Source organism: Vulpes vulpes, chromosome 15 (assembly GCF_048418805.1).
Source record: "Vulpes vulpes isolate BD-2025 chromosome 15, VulVul3, whole genome shotgun sequence".
NCBI classification, from domain to species: domain Eukaryota; kingdom Metazoa; phylum Chordata; class Mammalia; order Carnivora; family Canidae; genus Vulpes; species Vulpes vulpes.
In genome coordinates, this window is record NC_132794.1 from 89,963,349 (window position 1) to 89,981,604 (window position 18,256).

Here is an 18,256-nt window from a genome sequence, read left to right on the forward strand (position 1 = left end):
CAGCTTCCCTATGGTAATACTCTCAAATCAGAGCACGAAGCCTCACCCCCTTTGTTTCCCCCACCAAAGTTAAGCTTTCCCACTCCCCTGACAGTCTTTAGGTCTCTGCCAGATGTAAGTGGTTGACTACAGTGGTTGACTGTAGCAGGTGTAACAGAGAGCCTCTTTTGATCTCATTTGGGTGTTCTTCATTTATTTCCACATTCATTCACTTATTTACCATATAGTAGCTGCACTGTATGTGCCAGACAGTGGAGGCAGATAGTCCCTGCCCTCCTGTCGACTGGGACAGACAAACACATAAATTGTAATTCAATATGGTAAGTGAAAGAATAGGCACACATGACGGGGTTGTAGGTCAAATAAGGTTTTTGTTTTTTTAAGATTTATTTATTTATTTATTCATGATAGAGAGACAGAGACACAAGCAGAGGGAGAAGCAGGCTCCATGCCGGGAGCCCGACGCGGGACTCCAGGATCGCGCCCGCCGCCGAGCCACCCAGGGATCCCATCATGTAAGGTTTTTAGGGGAGCTGACCTTTAAGCTAAGTGGTAAGGAATGAGTATGAATGAGTTGGCCTGGTTAAGAGGCCAGGAAGGATATTCAAGGCAGATGGAAGGGTAGAGGAGGCGGGATGAACAAAGCCTAAGAGTACAGAAAACACAGACGTGCGCTGTTGAAGCCTAGCGAGGGAGATCAGGAGCAGCAGAAGATGCTGCAAGGGCGGGTCCTGGACCGCCACGAATACGCCACGTTCGTAAGGATCTGGACTTTATCCTGTCCAAATGGCTCCCTCCTGGCAATGAGAGAAACGGCTGGTGTAAGCAACGAAGAAAATCATTACGGAAACATTACCTTTGTATGTATTACTGTAAGGTCCGGGAGGGCAGGGACACAGCGGCTCAGGGCGGCACACCGTAGGCAAGTCAATCAACGAATGCTGAACGAATAGATAGATACAAGCGCTTCGGCATAAACATACCGTCCCCCATTTATGTTTCTCTAACAGGACAAGGAAGCCGGGGCGTAATAAGTCTGGGAGGCTCCAGGGAAGGTTTGACTCTGGCAATCAGGGCTGCTGGACACAGTACCTCCTCCGACAGGTCGTGGGCAAGAGACGCACTTCTCCGCGGCCACTCCAAGACCCACCCACCGGGGCTTAGTCCTGGAAGCGGCAGAGTAGCTCAGCAGCCGGCGGAGACACCCGCGGAGAGGCCGCGCCGCCATCCGGGCAGCGGGCGCAGGCTCTCTGGCTCCGCTCACCTGAGCGCCCCTGCCGGCCCGTGAGGGCGGAGCTACGGCACGACGCCCTTCCGGATTGGACGCGTTCGCGGTCCCGGGGCGGGCATTAGAGGCCGAGCGCTGTTGGGGATTGGTCGCTCTGGAGAACGGACGTGAGGCCGACGGCGCTAGTTCGCCGGCGGCCCGGGCGGGGCGGAGGGCGGGCCCCTCTCTGCGGGCCTCCTGTCAGTCATTGGCTCCCTGTGGTTTCCTTGGGGACGTGGCGCCGCCGCCCGCCCGGGCCTTTTTCCGGCTAGGCTAGAGGCGGCGGGGAACCGCTCTGGACGCCCAGAACGTTGCGGAGGGAGCCTGCGGGCCGCTGGACCTGTGAGTGCGAGCGCAGGAGGGCCGCGGGACTGGGAAAGGCGGGGAGGGGAAGCGGGAACCCCCACCCCGCCACCTGGGAGCGCCAGTGCCTCGAGGACGCCCGGCTCCCGCCGAGCTGGCTCAGCGTCAGCCGGGCCCTGGGAGCGAGAGCGCTCACTTCTGGAGTGGGTGGGCGCCCTGGCCTTCCCTCGCAGGTCTCCTGGGGGCACTGCTGGAGGGAAGCCTGAAACCCCACGAACTCTTAACAGGCTGCAGACTTAGGAGATGCCTGAGACCAGGAGACCAGTTTCTCAGGGCAAAAAGAAAAGGAGGTGACAGGCACTGAGACCACTGAAGGGATCCCATGGCTAGGTAAGGCTGCACATTTTCTCCTCAGCTAGGGGCTCAGTTGGGGGTGAGGTAGGTGGAGGAGCCCCGGGAGGTTTTGACAAGTGAGGTTTGCCCTGGTGCTGCTTCTGGACTTTGCAGCTTTGTCGAATGGATGCAAAGACAATCTAAGTGACATCCCCCCCCCCGCCCGGAAGGCAGACAGAACTATAGTTTCTGGCTCATAACCCCAGGGTGGTGGAGTGAGTGCCTGCTCAGATTGGAAAAGTGCTAAAATGTAATGTTCTTTTCAGATTTCCATTTGAGTGAAGCTACCTGCTTTTCGAGGAGGTTGAACAAAGATTTTTTTTTTTTAAATGAATTTTGAAAATAGGCTGAGGTGCTTTTGAATTAATATGGAAAGTGAACTTCATAGTTGAATATGTGTATCTATACATTGTGATGGTCTGAAACTTTCAGAAAAGATTAATGTGACTCTACAGGTACCAAATGAACAGTTGTCAAATAGAGTAAGTGGGGAGAGATGCAAAACAGTAGGTACTGTATAAAACCAGAGGAATGGACATAAGCACATGTATGTTGTCATATATGGTATACATTTATGTTTGTGTCAACAGAATATCCCTGGGTAAATATGTAGAAACTGGGTACCAGTGGTTGCCTTTGAATGGGAAATGGTGGGTTAAGGCAAAAGACTCATTGTCTACTATATGTCCTTTTAAACTTTTTTTTTTCTTACCAGGTGCATATAGTACCTACTAAAATATATTTTTTTAATTAGTTGAATAAATACTCTCAATATCCAGTTTTTTGACATCATTCCTGGTGGGAATGTTGTAGTTGCTCTGATTCTTCAATGATATGAGGTTGACTAGGGAGACTGGTGATCTTTTCGTAAACTGAGATTAATTCTTTGAGTTACACCCCAAAGGGCAGACATTGGGAAAAGAGCAGATAAGGCTTTTCTGATTTATTTTCATGAACCATATAGGTTCTTTTCTAAAATTTGGGACTAAAATAACTAATCTGTAGAGATTTTTCTTACTAATAATGTTTGTCTCATTTCAGGATCAGTTTTTCCTACCTCTGCCCAGCCTCCTGGTACTTCACTGTGCCAACAGTAAGCCCATTTCCCCGTCAGCGGGTGGCATTCCTAGGACTCTTCTTCGTATCCTGTCTCCTATTACTTATGTTAATAATGGACTTTCGACATTGGGGTGCTTCATTACCACGAGATAGGCAATATGAAAGGTGAGTAAGCTTTAGATCACTTTGATCAGACTTGGCATTTAAGTCATAAATATTTTGACATTTAACACACTACTACCTTTGACCCTTTTAAGGAATACTGCACTTTTATTAGTAAAATTGCAAGCCACTTATTACATAAAGATCTTAAGCCCTATTTTGGCAATGTTCACTTTTGATTTAGGAATGCTGTTGGTGCATTTTAACCATGAAAGCCATCTTTTTATATTCTTGTTTGGTAGGCTGATTTATTGGATGCATAAATGTTTAGCATTGTTATGTATTCTTGATGAATTAACCATTTTATCATTATTAAATGACACTTTTTATCCTTCATTCTTTGCTCTGAAATCTAGTCTGATATTAATATATTTTCTTCAGCTTTCTTTTGATTAGTGTTATCATTATAGATGTTTTCTTATCCTTATAATTTTAGCCTTTATGTCTTTATTTTTTATATCTATCCAGTCCTTTTATAATTAACTGCTTTTTATCCAGTCTGATGATGTCTGCCTTTAATTTGAAGTGTTCAGGCCATTTACATTTCATGTGATTATTGATTATGCTTGGTTTTAAATCTGTCTTGCTATTTGTTTTTTGCTTGTCACATCTGTTCATTGTTTGCTTTTCCTCTTTCTCTCCCCTCCTTTGAATTGAGTACATTTTTTTTTTTAAACTTTTATTTATTTATGATAGTCACACAGAGAGAGAGAGAGAGAGAGAGAGGCAGAGACAGAAGCAGGCTCCATGCACCGGGAGTCTGACATGGGATTCGATCCCGGGTCTCCAGGATCGTGCCCTGGGCCAAAGGCAGGCGCCAAACTGCTGCGCCACCCAGGGATCCTGAGTTGAGTACATTTTTAATATTCCATTTCATCTCTTTTGTTGGCTTAGTAGATATAACTCTGGGTTTTAAAATTTTTTCTCTTTCTTTTTTTAGTGGTTGCTTTAGGGTTTAAGGTTTATAGTATACATCTTTAACTGATCATAGTCTACCTTTAAGTAATATAATTCCTCTTCCTGTGTGCCTTTTTACCTCTTTCCCTGGGCCTTTGGACTATTGTTATTATATGTTTTCCTTCTACTTATATATAAACTCCACCATATATAGTTGTTATTTTTGCTTTAAACATTTAATTGTCTTTCAAAGAGATTTAAAAAATAAGAAAGTTTGGTATATTTACCATTTCTGGGCCTTTTCATTCCTTTGTACTATAGTTCAGATTTCCAATTGGTATAATGTTCATTTTGCCTAAAGGACTTCCTTTAACATTTCTGGTAGTGTGAGTTTGTGGTTGGTGAATTCTTTCAACTTTAATGACCAAAAACGTCATTTTGCTTTCCTTTGAAAATAATTCATTGCGTATGGAGCTCTAGGTTGATTTTTTTTTTCTTCTAGTACTCTAGAAATGATGCTTCACTGTCTTCTGAATTGCATTTTTGCTGAGGCGAAGTCTGCTGTAATTTTTAAATCTTCTCTATATAGCATGTGTCTTTCCTCTGGCTGCCTTTCACTTTACACTGGTTTTAAGCAATTTGATTATAATGTGCCTTGGTATGGTTTCTTCATGAGTCTTTTGCTTGTGATTTGTTGATTCTTGAATCTATGGATTTATACTTTTTAATCAAATTCAGAAAATTTTTTACCATTATTTCTTCAAATATTTTTATCTTCTTTTACTTCTCCTTCAGTGTCTCCAGTCACATATATATTAAACTCACGTAAAGTTTTCTCACAACTTATTCATTTTTTTCCAGTCTTTTTTTTTCTTTCTGTGTTTCTTTCTGGATATTTTATATTGCTGTGCCTTCCAGTGCATTAGTAATTTCTTCTATAAAGTCTAATCTATTAATTCCATCCAGTGAGAGTTGAATACCTTTTTTTTTTTTTTACAGAAAATATATCTGATTTATTTAATGTAGTTTTAATGCCTTACTAGTTGCATAGACGATCTGTATTCTTTTATTAGAGTGATTCATTTTGCTATTGTTTTTTGAGGTTAATTTCTGATTAGGCTACAGAATAAAATGATGTCATATAGTGACTTTCTCCTTGTTGCTTCTTCAGACAGTATCAGGAGGCTTTGGGCTGCAAGCGATGGTCAAAGTGACTTAAATAATAAAGTTACTGGCTCACATAACCAGAAGTCCAGGTGTAAAGGGACCATTAAGTTCAACATTGGCTATCAGGATGAGAATCTCTGTCTCTGTTTTGTACAGTGTCACCTTACTGAGAGGTTGCAATATAGCAGCCAGTAGCAACTAGGGCTACCTGCATCCACATTAATCTCCTGCAGGAGAGAAAGAGGCCTTTTATGCTCTTGTGTAAGAATGAAGAGGGTCCTTCCTGGAAATCTCCAGTAGCCCTTTTCTTCAGTCTTTTCTGGTCACAATTGGGACACATGACCACTTCCCTTATATTTCTGGGTTGTTCTGCCCCAGATTTTCTCATTTCCACTTCACTTTGATTATTCGTTCATTCATTCAGCAAGCATTTATTGAGCAACCACTATGTGCTGCATATTATTGAGCACCAGGACATGGAAAATTTGATACCTTTTCTCAAGAAGTTTGTATTTCCAACCTTTCCTCTCCTGCAGCACCACTATTCATTTGTATCTATCTATCTATCTATCTTTCTTTCTTTCTTTCTTTCTTTCTTTCTTTCTTTCTTTCTTTCTTTCTTTCTTTCTTTCTTTCTTTTCTTAGGAAGGAACATTTGTTTAGATGAATATAGTTGTCAACAATTGGCCATAAATAAGCAGCCTGTTAGCTTCAGGGAATTAAGTCCATAATTTGAAGGTTTTTGAATGCTTATTGAGATTTTCTTGACACACCTGAGCACAATTTTCCACTGGAAGACAGCATGATCTAATTATGAAATTCTATGTAGGTTAATATGGCTAGAGTAAAGACTGTTAGGGAGTAAGTGGTGAGCTGTGTGGCTGGAAAGGTAAGTCAGGCTGAGCCCATTAAGTCATTTGAGGGGGTGGGGGTAGGTATTATCTTAAGGGCAGAGGAAAGGCTTTGAAGAATGATTATGATTGGAATTGCTTTTTAAAGAAAGCTCACTTTGTTGGCATTGTAGAGAATGAATTGGAGGGGAATAAACATGAAAGGAGGGAGATGGATTGGAATACTCCAATAGAGATATGATGGTCGCCTGAATTTGGGTGGAAGCAATGACAATGGAGAGGACAATGGAGAGAAGTAAATGCATTTGAAGGATATGTGAGAGGTAGAGTGATCTGATAGTTCTTGTCTACTGCTATACCCCAAGTGGTCAGATCAGATAAATACTTAAGTTAGATTAATTGCAACAAGTTGGCTGCAGAGCTAAGTGGCACACTGTGGCTGTGTGGTTACCTTACCAAAGTCTTGACAACTTGTGATGCTCTGGTCCAGCCATCAGCAGCTATATAGCCTAGAGCTCCTATTCTTTAATGAAAGGTTGTGTGCATATTGCCACAAATTACTATATCATTACATTTCACTAATGGCAGCCCCTGTGAGTCATTTCAGAAGCAAACTTTCATTGAGAACTTGCTGTGTGCTTGACACTGTTGTAGATTCTAAAGTACAAAGATGAATAAAACGTGGCTCCTGAACTCATGGAGTTTATAATCTGGTTAGTAAGGCAGATATGAAGGAAGAATTCTTTCCCAATGAGATAAAAACTTATATATAACTATGTAGAATCCAGAACTGTACATAGTCAACAATCAGGAACAAAGTTAAGAGTCAGAAATTAATCAGAAGAGGTCCATGAGTAACTAAGGTTGACATCACTAAGTTCATGAACTAAAAGCTCATGTACTTTACTGATAAGATAGGCTTTTGCATAGAACCTATTTGCTTTTATGTTATACACTATTAATTAGCTTGGTTTTCTCTTAGAACACAGCAGATAAACAGCAAATTAGATGATGGTAGTAAGAAGCCTATGCTGGTCATTAATGTGGGCACACCGATGATAATAGTCAATAAATAATATGCTGGCATCTTGACAGTGAGGCGGGAGAGAGGAAATTTGTTAAAAGTGAACTTAATCACTCAAAATTTCCACAGGCCATTTCTGTAGTATTAAATAGCTCTACACATTTTGTTAAAACTTTTATTGCAAGTCTAATAAGTTTATTAATGATGACCTTAAAATACTGGTTTTCAACTTTTGTGTATCTGAATCATTTGGAGGCCTTTAAAAAAAATGCAAATAATTGAACCTCTTCTAAAGATGATTCTAATATGCAGCCTAAGTTGAGAACATTGCTCTAAGGTTCAGTTATACTTATTTGGGGAGGAGGTATTATGGTATAGGGGTAAAATGATTGATTTTAGAGCTAGACAGCCCATCATTTAATAGTTGGGTGATCTTGGGCAGGTCTTTTATTCTGGAATCTCATTTTCTTTATGTATAAAGTAGAGGTACAAATGCCCGCCTTGTAGTTTTGTCATTTGAATTAAAAGAGAAAAGTATCTAGAACTGCCTAGAGTGACATGGAGGTTATTAGTCTTATTATTTGAAATAATCTTGATTTTTCTGTTCTCTAATTCCATTTTCTGCTCTGTAGCTAACCACTGAAGATAATGGTCAGTATTATCTGCATTTGAATTTTTCCTTCCAGAATTTTTTTTTCCTGGCTGCTGCTATTGCTTAAACACTGGTGAGCACTAGTTGATGATAAGATGATTAAGCAAATAATTAGGAATTGATGGAAACACTTTAGTTAAATAGCTTATAAAAAGGACAAATGCTAATGGTTGTGATTTTTTGTATTATATACATATAATATAGTCATATTATTCCAACTTAAATTGTTCTAGTTTGCATGATGAAATTATATCATATAAATACCATATATTGGAAAAAATATTTGAATTTTTTCAGCCATTAGTGGAACTTAGCATATCTCTTCTGAGGTGACATGATGCAGGATTTTAGAAGCCTGCATGGTGGTAGTAGTTTCAAAACTGAAGAGTTGTTGTATTTGTTTGTTTGTTATGAACATGTACTTACCTTACTTTAGGAAGGAGAAAGCAGGAGGTTTGCATCAGAAATAGAATTTAAGAAATAGATTTAGAGAGTGATGGGGTATCAGTAAGGATAGAATCCAAAGCTGTTTTTAATAGACTTAATTTTTTTCTTTAAGAATGTATTTATTTATTCATGAGAGACACAGAGAGAGAGGCAGAGACACAGGAAGAGGGAGAAGCAGGCTCCCTGCGAGGATCTGGATGCGAGACCCGCAGGACCCCGGGATCAGGACCTGAGCCAAAGGCAGACGCTCAACCACTGAGCCACCCAGGTGTCCCTTTTTTTTTTAGACTTAATTTTTTAGAGTAGCTAAATTGAGCAGAAGTACAGAGGTTTCCCAGATACACTCTACCCCTACATGCATAGCAAAGCTATTTTTAAGAATTTTTCTTAGATGTGTGTTTTAACCAACTATTTTTCTGGCATGTGCCACATAAGTAATGCTCCAATAATTTAATCAGACTTAATACATATTTTACATGTATTTATTCATCATCTATTCACTTATTTCAACAAATACTATTGTCTACATTGTGGTATCTAACAGGGTAGCCACTTGTCACAATGGCTATTTAAATTTAAATTAATTAAAAGAAAATAAATTCAGTTCCTTACTTGTACTGGTCACATTTCAGCAGCCCACTGGCCACATGCCATTGGATAGATGGGAAATATTTCAATTATAACAGAAAGTTCTGTTGGAAAGTTTTAGCCCTGGATGCTAGGTAAATTGTTAAAATTTATTAATTTTTTTTAAAGATTTTATTTATTTATTTATTCATGAGAGACACAGAGAGAGGCAGAGACATAGGCAGAGGGAGGAGAAGCAGACTCCATGCAAGGAGCCCAATGCAAGACTCGATCCCAGGACCTGGGATCATGCCCTGAACTGAAGGCAGATTGCTCAACCACTAAGCCACCCAGGCGTCCCTATAATTTTTAATATAGGGGCACTTTGAGCACACATATATAGTGTAAGACAAATGGTAGACGGTTCTTATTTAAATGCTCTATATATTCAGTCCATTTCTTCTTAACCTTAATGTTTAGGATTACCTTTTTGTAGCCTCACTATGGTCTTCATTAAAGAGGAAATTTTTTTCTGGTTGACAATCGTTCTGAAGAATTTTTTTGGTAGCTATTGAAAGGTAGTGCCGGGGCACCGGGGTGGCTCAGTCATTTAAGCATCTGATTCTTGATTTTGGCTCAGGTCATGATCTCAGGGTTGTGAGATTGAGCCCTGTATCAGGCTCTGCAATGGGTGTGGAGCCTGCTTAAGATTCTCTCTTGGGGTGCCTTGGATTGGCTTGGTTGGTTAAGCAGCTACCTTCAGCTCAGGTCATGATCCCAGGATCCTGGAATTGAGCCCACGTGGGGTTACCTGCTCAGTGGGGAGTCTACTTCTCCCTCTCTCTGTCTCCCCCTCTCCCCTGCTAATGCTCGCTTTCTCACACACTCTCTGTCTCAAATAAATAAATAAATAAATAAATAAAATCTTTAAAAAAAATCCCTCTCCTTCCCTCTGCCAAAAGAAAGGTGGTGCCTTCATGTTTGTTTACCATCTGGGTACAAGTGTGAATGAAAAGTTTTGCATCAGCAGTGGGCTCAGTACTGGGCTTCCTTAGGAGTTTCAGTTCTGTTTAAAGCAAGTGGAAAAGAGACAGTACTTTTGGTTAGGATAAAATGATAAACTTTAAGATATGCAGATGAAATTACAGCTTTTTGTGTATAATAGAACAATTCAGAGATTTTTTTTCCTGGTGAAATTGAAAGCATTTTCTTGCATTTATTGACATTTATTCATTTATTCAGTTACTTATCCTTTAGTGCTATTTATAGTATTTATAAGCAGACCTTTAAATTATAAATGTTCCTGACTGCTTTGATTAATCTTGTTAGGAGTTAAGCAATAACCTTCAAGATGCTTTCCTGGGCATGTATTACCATCATCAGTCATACACAGCTACCTTTCCTATAATGTCATTATATTTGGTTCTGAGCCTTGAATGGAGTTGAGAGTATGATGACATTCAGCAAAAAGCTAGTCGTTCCATACTGTTGGGAGCCACTTTAATGGACTTTTGACATGTGGCTGAGTTCTGTTTGAACTGTAGAAGTGGTATAATTAGTGTTGATTTTGTAAGCTCGGTAATGGTTTGGTCAGTTACTGCCCTAATGCTGTTAATATTTTCAGAATAATGGCAGTGAAAGCTGCTGTCTTCCACTTTTACCTTGGGTGATGTATATGTGAGTAACTTTCTTTTCATTGACCCAGCAGTGATTAGAGGGAAATCAGGTTTCTCAATTAGAAACTGTGTATGTATGTAGGAGGTTAAATATGTGTGATAGTGAATCAGATCTCTCCTGGGAAAATGGATGTAAGGGATACCAAAGCCTTTGGAACTTTTCTCTTGGATTTTAGGTTCTCTTTAGGGATTAATGTAGCATAATGTCAGCAAAGCAGAAGAGTCCAGCAATGCAAGTAATTGATCATGATAGCTAAGGCCAGGACTGCAGATCACAAATGAAAACATCCAAGAGAGGACCATTGATCCACTCATGTCAGAAATTTAGACAGAGGAAGACCTTCAGATGTTTGCAAAGTGTAAGAAGCTTGATTAGATCATAAGAGGTCAAAGTTTCAGAAAGAGGTGATACTGTTATTTCCCAAAGGGAAAAATTGTTCTTCATTTACTCATTTGTATGCATGATGAGAAAAACAGAGACTTCTGCAACCATTGAGCAAAGGCTCAAGTGGGAAGTGTAACATAAATGCTGTCTGGTGCTAGTTTTCTCCCTTGTGTTCAAAGGTCAGTTGACATTTTTTTGTCAATGCACACATGGAGGCCTCTAAGAGAAGAGAAAGCAAAGTTGAGTTGCACCCAAATTAGAGTTGCTTATCTTGACAGGAGCCTGGGAGGATGACAGGATACTTTTTGAAAAGCTCCATTGGAGCTTTCTGAGAAGGAGATCAATTAGTTTTGAGTATGTATAGCTAGATAGCTAACAAACACATAGAGGAGTTAACAAATGCACAGCTCTATATTATGAGCTTTAGGACCAAACCAGTCATTATTGGTTGATACATATCAGAGAAATATGAGGAACACTGTGACGTTAGAAGATAGCAGATAAGGTGTTTGTGCTTGAGAAACGATAGTCTTAAGTGCAGAAGTGGAACAAACAAATATGCAGGAAATCTTAGGGGCTTATACTGGAATATAAACAAACTGCTTAAAGGGAATAATGGCACTCCACATTTTAAAACATAAGGAAGAGGCCTTTCTAAAATCATTGTGAATATAGGGACACCTGAATGACTCAGCAGTTGAGCATCTGTCTTTGGCTCAGGGCATGATCTCGGGGTCCAGGATCAAGTCCCACATTGGGCTCCCTGGTAGGAGTCTGCTTCTCCCTCTGCCTTTGTCTCTGCCTCTCTCTTTGTGTCTGTCTCTCTTGAATGAATAAGTAAAATCTTAAAAAAATCATTGTGAATATCACAAGAGTCAGTATTGTTGAGTGGAGGGTTCTTAAGGACTGGAAGCCATGTCAAAGAAGGGAAGGGGGAGGAATAGGTAGAGAAGCAGACGGATGTTCCAGAAAAAAAGAAGGTCACATTAGAGCAGCAGTTGTCCAAGTGTTTACTGACACTTAGGAGTTCCTGAGGCCCTTTCATGGGGTCTATAGAGTCAAGATGAGGCCAAAACTGTTTTCATAATACTACTAAGATGTTAATCACTCCTTTTTTAATTGCTAAGAATATATATATATATATATATATATATATATATATATATATGTATGTATAAATACATAAAATTTGCCATCTCAACCACTTTTAAGTATACAATTCAGTAGCGTTAACTATATTCACATTGTTATTCGACCAACCTCCAGAACGTTTTCATCTTCCAAATCTGAACTCTATAACCATTGCACAACACTCCCCCCTTTTTTCTCTCCAAGCCAACCCCTGTAACCACTGTCCTATTTTCTGTTTTGATGAATATGGCAGCTTTATATCTCTCATATAAGTGGAACCAGGTAGTACTTGTCTTTTTGTGACTGGCTTATTTAGCATGATATCAAGGTTCACCCATGCTGTAGCAAATAACAAAGTTTTCTTCTCTTTTAAGACTGAATGATATTCCATTTTATGTATACACTACATTTTGTTTATTCATCTTCCTGTGGATATTTAAGTTGCTTCTACTTCTTGGCTATTGTGATGTTTCTTTGCCCTTTACACTGAATTGGCATTTATACTAGTGATGCAAAGCAATGGGTAGGTAAAACTGTAGGTACCTTAGCACAAGTCAAGATGGAGGCACCAAATTATACTATTAGTAGTTGTAGTCATCACTGTCACATAGTTGTAATGTGAAAAAGAATTCCAGTTCCATTTAAGAATATTGTTTTCATTTTCTGTGTGACAAAATTGGAAATATGCACTTCTGTTGCACCCTGAAGTTGTCTTGAGCAAAAGCCCTTAGGCAGTTGTTTGGGTTATGAGCTGCTTTTATCATGGAATATTGTTTTTACTTGAAAGAATGACTGCCAGATGGGATTCCTGGGTGGCTCAGCGGTTTAGCGCCTGCGCCCAGGGCATGATCCTGGAGACCTGGGATCAAGTCCCACCTTGGGCTCTCTGCATGGAGCCTGCTTCTCCCTCTGCTTGTGTCTCTGCCTCTCTTTCTCTCTCTCTCTTTCTCTGTGTGTGTGTGTATCTCTCATGAATAAAAAAATAAAATCTTTAAAAAAAAAAAAAGAATGCCAGAAAAACTATAGTTTTCAGACTTGGGTATTTTGTAGATATATTCTTGAATATGAATGAAGTAAAAGCCTGTTACTCTAAGGAAGACAACTGTCAGTGTTTATTGTCAATGATAAAATGTGAAGTTTCAACTGAAAATAGCAGCTTGGAAAATTTGTATCTTCCACTATGAGTTTGCTAGCTTCTCAATACTTAAAAGACTTTTTTGATAATATTGGTAGTGATACTATGAATGTGTGGGTGGGTCTTTTTTTTAAATATTGTAGAATGAAATGAAATGTGTTCCTGTTAGGAAGATTTGCAAATCTCAGTAAACCAGTATTTTCCAGTATGGGATGTTACAAAATTATGCAGGGATAAAAGCCATTCAAAGTGCAAAATAGACTGATGGTTAACGATACAGAGTATGAAAGGATACTCTTTTAGATAGGATTTTTTTTTAAAGATTTTATTTATTTGTTTGAAAAAACATGAGAGAAAACACAAACACAGGGCAGAGGGAGAGGGAGAAGCAGGCTCCCTGCTCAGCAGTGGAACTTTATCCCAGGAACCTGACTGAGATCATGACCCCAGCCAAAGGCAGACATTTAACCCACTGAGCCACCAAGGTGCCTGGATTTTAGATTTCACATTGCAACTAACCTTTAAAAAAGTTCACTTGTTGAGTTTTAGGGTAGTATGAAAGAAGAATATGCACAGTGATCTAAATGGGCTGTTAAAATATTCCTTTCTTTCTTTTTTTTTAAAATTTTATTTATTCATGAGAGACATAGAGAAGCAGAGACATAGGCAGTGTGTAATGGGTTTATTGTTATATCTAAATTAATAAATAACAATTTTTGTTTTCTAACATTGTAAATATAAATAGATGTAACCCTCATATACAAAAGCTCTTTTGGAATCAATAATTTTTAAGAATGTAAAGGGATACTGAAACCCAAAAGTTTGAGAACTAATGTACTGGAGAAAAGTTATTCATTAAGCAGGAGGGAATGGGATCTGGAATCTAGTGAGAAAAGTAGAGGGGAAGGTCTTTAGAGAGGGAAAGCAGAGAAAGATATGTGAAGTAGAAAGATTGCTATGATGAGAAATGAAGTCATTTTGGGCAAGAGATGGTTTTTCTTGCCTACTTTTTATGTATGGCATCCTATGAGGTCAGTATTTGCAGGAGTTCTGTAACTTGAACCCAGATGTCTTCCTACCTTTCATGTGGTAGCAGTGAGCTTTTATATGAGTTGACTTGTGGATTATAAGACAGTTCAGCCCAGTCATTTGATTAGAATGGGTTAGTATGTGGTGGAACAGTCTTCGGGACTGTGAACTTACTAGAGTGTAACAGATTTTTACCACCTGCTTCATTTCCCATAACTCACTCTCATGTTGGATCCAGAAAAAAGTTCTACGTGACTCTATTCTATGTAATAATTTACAGCATTCGATTGGAGTTCAAATATATGTTCTTCTCTCACTTAGCATTGTGGAATAGGAAAGGTACTTAGCTCTTCTTTTTTATATTTCCAAACTGTTTTTACAGCTCCTCTATTCATCAAGTTTGCTTTTTTCTGTCTAAAGTAGGGAACTTTATGGTCACATACCACTGTGAAATCACCAGTAAACATGGGCTAGATTGTCCTGAGGGGTAGGACATGTGGCTTATTGTCTGATCAGAGGTAGATTTCCTGCAGAGCTAATGATACCTGCACTTCAAGGCCCCAAACATTTGTGGGCCCCTTTCATATTTGTAACATTGAATCTTTCTTCAAAAAAGAAAGATTCAATGGTTAAAGAAATCCACCACCCCCTCTTTCCCTAATGGCATTAGCTTCAGGCTTCACAAAACCTGTTACTGAAGAGTTCTGTGTAATGGTCTAGGGGATCTAGGGATTAGCTCTAAATACAGTGTTGGGTGACTAGGGCTGATATAAGGAAGGGAGTTTAGCTGTGATACTTGAAAAAATTCACAGCATTCCTTTCAGAACATTTATTCAAGTATTAGTTCAACTTACAGTAATACTTAAATTTAAAACAGTTTACAGGACAACATTTTAATCTGTCTGTCATGCAGACATTTTATTAATGTATTCTTAGCACTGAGAAAGAGCTCTTTTTCTAAGTAATAAGCTAAAAGCTTGAGCTCCTCTTCAAGTGAATGAAGCCTTTGAAGAGGAGTCAGCATGTGCTCACTTCAGCATATACTGAAGAGGAGTCAGCAATGTTTATACTTTTCACACCCTCAGGTTCTGAGTGAACTTCAATGTTTATAAAGCCTCATGGCTCAGGAGCATTTTAACAACTCTTAGCTTTCTTTTCTAATCCATAGAGTCTCCTACTATTTGCTCTCCCAGTAATGATCACATAACAGTAAGAGCAGTGGCAGCACAGCACTGTGCTAATTACCTAGCTTCTGTTGTCTCTCTGAGGGTAGAGACTCAAGATTCTTATTTTACAGATGAGGAACAGTCATGGGGGGGGGATGGAATAATTGCCTGGTGGGCATTAAGGAGGGCAGGAGATGTAACAGAGCACTGGGTATTAAAAGCAACTGATAAACTATTGAACACTACATCTATGTATTATAGGTTGGCTAATTGAATTTATTTTTTAAAATAAATTATTTTTATTTTATTTATTTATTCATAAGAGACACAGAGAGAGAGGCAGAGACACAAGCAGAGAGGGAACAGGCTCCCCCTTGGGGAGCCCAATATGGGACTCAGGATTAGGCCCTGAGCCTAAGGCAGGCGCTTAACTGCTGAGCCACCCAGGCGTCCCTTACTGTTATTATTTATACATATTTTATAAACATTCTTTTTATGACCACAAAATAGTTTAAAAGATTATAGAGAAGCATAATTATTGCATTTATGAAATACATTTTTTATTAATGCAAGTCTAGCAATAAAAAGTACAAAGCAAAAAGCCCCATAAATTTTTACCATCTAGAAATACATATAACTGATAATCATTCTAGAGTATTCGTTGTTTATATACAGAAAGGATAGATAGAAGAGAAATCATTAGGATTCATTTAGTTGACTCTTGTGCATAACAAACTGCCTTGTATCTTAGCAGCTTATAACAACAAAAACCAGTTATTTACTCAGGCCTAGAAGCTCTTTAAAGTTGGTAAGAGATTTGGTACTCCAGCCAGTTTCAGAACTGCACCCAAACCTGGAGTAATCTTTTAGTTTTCTGATTTCAGTGGCCTCCAGGCAAGCAAATCAGTTGTTGCTTCATATGTATATACATCAGTAACTATGGTCAGTGTTGTTTCATTCCTTAAAATGTGTGGTTCCATGTGGCTGGCACATGTAGCCAATTAATGAAGACTCATGAACAAATGAACTAAAGCAGTAGTATCTTTTGTGGACCCAGATACTTGATACCAGTTTCTCTTTCTGTCTGACTTAGGTATTTGGCTCGAGTAGGGGAGCTTGAAGCAACTGACACTGAAGACCCAACTCTGAATTATGGACTTGTTGTGGACTGTGGCAGCAGTGGCTCCCGGATTTTTGTTTATTTCTGGCCAAGACATAATGGCAACCCCCATGATTTGCTGGACATCAAACAGATGAGAGACCGCAACAGCCAACCAGTGGTTAAAAAAATCAAGCCAGGTACTAATCAGAATATATTTTGTTGGCAGTCTCTTTTTATCTGATTACAGGCATGAGAGAGGAGAGAAGAAAAGAGGGAGAAAGAAAGCTACTCTTTTTTCCTTGGGATTCTGGATCACAGGAAGGATATCTCATTCATTGCTGCTCCCATTCTCATAAATAACTGTTTAGGACCTTAAGCAGAACTTTATGGAGTATCAGACTTCTGAGTCAGTGTGATCTGTTTTTTAAAGTACTTTTCCTTACTTAAGGAATCTCTGCAATGTCAGACACCCCAGAACATGCCAGTGATTACCTTCGTCCTCTGCTGAGCTTTGCTGCTGCTCATGTGCCTGTGAAGAAGCACAAGGAGACACCCCTTTACATCCTATGCACAGCAGGCATGAGGCTTCTCCCTGAGAGGTGAGATGCAGGGTCTAAAAACACAGGAAAATGGGTGGCACAAGAGTTGCAAGCCTGATTCTATGCATTGTTCTCTGTAGCTCCCTGGTCTGAAGATGGGATGTGGGTATACCACACAGAGTAGGCAGATACACTAAAAGACTTCTTGCTCAAAATAGAGCAGAGCCACCCCTGCATGTAATTACTTCATAATCCTTTGTTCAAAGCTTCATGTCAGTTGCTTCTCTAGGATTGATATCTGTATGAGTGGCTGTAATGATCCTCAGTTTTGATGGAGAAGCAATGGCAATGTTGATAATTTTGGATCACTAGATGGGGAGCATAGTTACAGAAGGGTCGTAGGAGGTTCACCTGACTAGGTACCTGGATGCTAATAGGAAGGGCTCTGACTGCCTGGCTCCCTGGTGATAGTTGGTGCTGCTTGCAAAGCTCAGTCTCCATTGCTCTAGACCAGTTTTTTCAACCCCAGCCAGTCAAATCTTTTCCACCAGACCTTGGTAGTGTAATCCAGTATGTTGCCACCTGATCCCTCTTGCTTCTCTGGAAGAAGAGGAGGAGGAGAAAGGGGTAGTGGCTATACTTAGGTCAGACCCCTTCAATACCTCCCTGACCCTTCCACATTTATTATGGTCATGGGGTGGGAGTAAACTCCCTTAACCTTAGAAATCATCCATCTGCAATGTTCAAATCCCATAAGCATCAGGTATTTTTTATTAGCTTAAATATTTTTTCTTGGTGAATAACAGTTCCCTTTTCCAGAAAGTTTTATTTTGTATTCTTGGCCAGCAACAATAAAAACCTCAGTCATGCATGTAGGGGTTCATGCTGCTTATGCTAGATGTGCCAGATAACATAACATTGGCCCACAGTTCTTTCAGTGGACTTCTTTCCTGCTGTTTAGATATGAGGTTGCTGGTTTACTATCTGGTTTACTGTTGAGAAGGAGATTATTTTGTATAGCCATTTGTGAAAATGAGAGACCTTTTAGCTCCTTATTTTTCCATAAATCTTGGCCTTTAAAAATTTTTGTTTCGTTTTTATTTTTAAAAACAAATTTTAAAATATTATAGCTGCATTAAAGGAAATATTAAAAGTAAAAAACAAAAACAGAAACTTGTATTCCTACTACCCCATCAAAATGTTTCATTTCATCACATTCCCTTCTCTCTGTACATCTATATGTAGTTCTACAAAGTTGTAACCATACTATGCATGCAATTTAGGATTTTTGGTTTTGACATAAG

General features: G+C 39.4%; 1 protein-coding gene and 1 long non-coding RNA gene across 3 annotated transcripts in view; one reads left to right on the forward strand and one right to left on the reverse strand.

Moving 5' to 3' along the window:
* Positions 1-351: 351 nt before the first annotated feature.
* Positions 352-1,231, reverse strand: LOC140595713 (uncharacterized). Its single transcript, XR_011997533.1, has 2 exons — positions 1,093-1,231; positions 352-797 (listed from the first exon to the last, which is right to left on the reverse strand). It is a non-coding gene; the product is annotated as an uncharacterized lncRNA (long non-coding RNA).
* The window catches only part of ENTPD7 (ectonucleoside triphosphate diphosphohydrolase 7), a 41,070-nt gene continuing 23,984 nt past the window's right edge, over positions 1,171-18,256 (forward strand). Inside the window, exons 1-5 of one of the 2 annotated variants that reach the window (XM_025991851.2) lie at positions 1,171-1,609; positions 1,858-1,960; positions 3,005-3,187; positions 16,405-16,610; positions 16,862-17,012. In XM_025991851.2, the coding sequence (XP_025847636.1) occupies positions 1,953-1,960; positions 3,005-3,187; positions 16,405-16,610; positions 16,862-17,012 (548 nt within the window). In that variant the 5' untranslated portion in view covers positions 1,171-1,609; positions 1,858-1,952. The remainder of the gene's footprint in view (positions 1,610-1,857; positions 1,961-3,004; positions 3,188-16,404; positions 16,611-16,861; positions 17,013-18,256) is intronic. The other variant, XM_072739752.1, reaches the window with a different exon arrangement.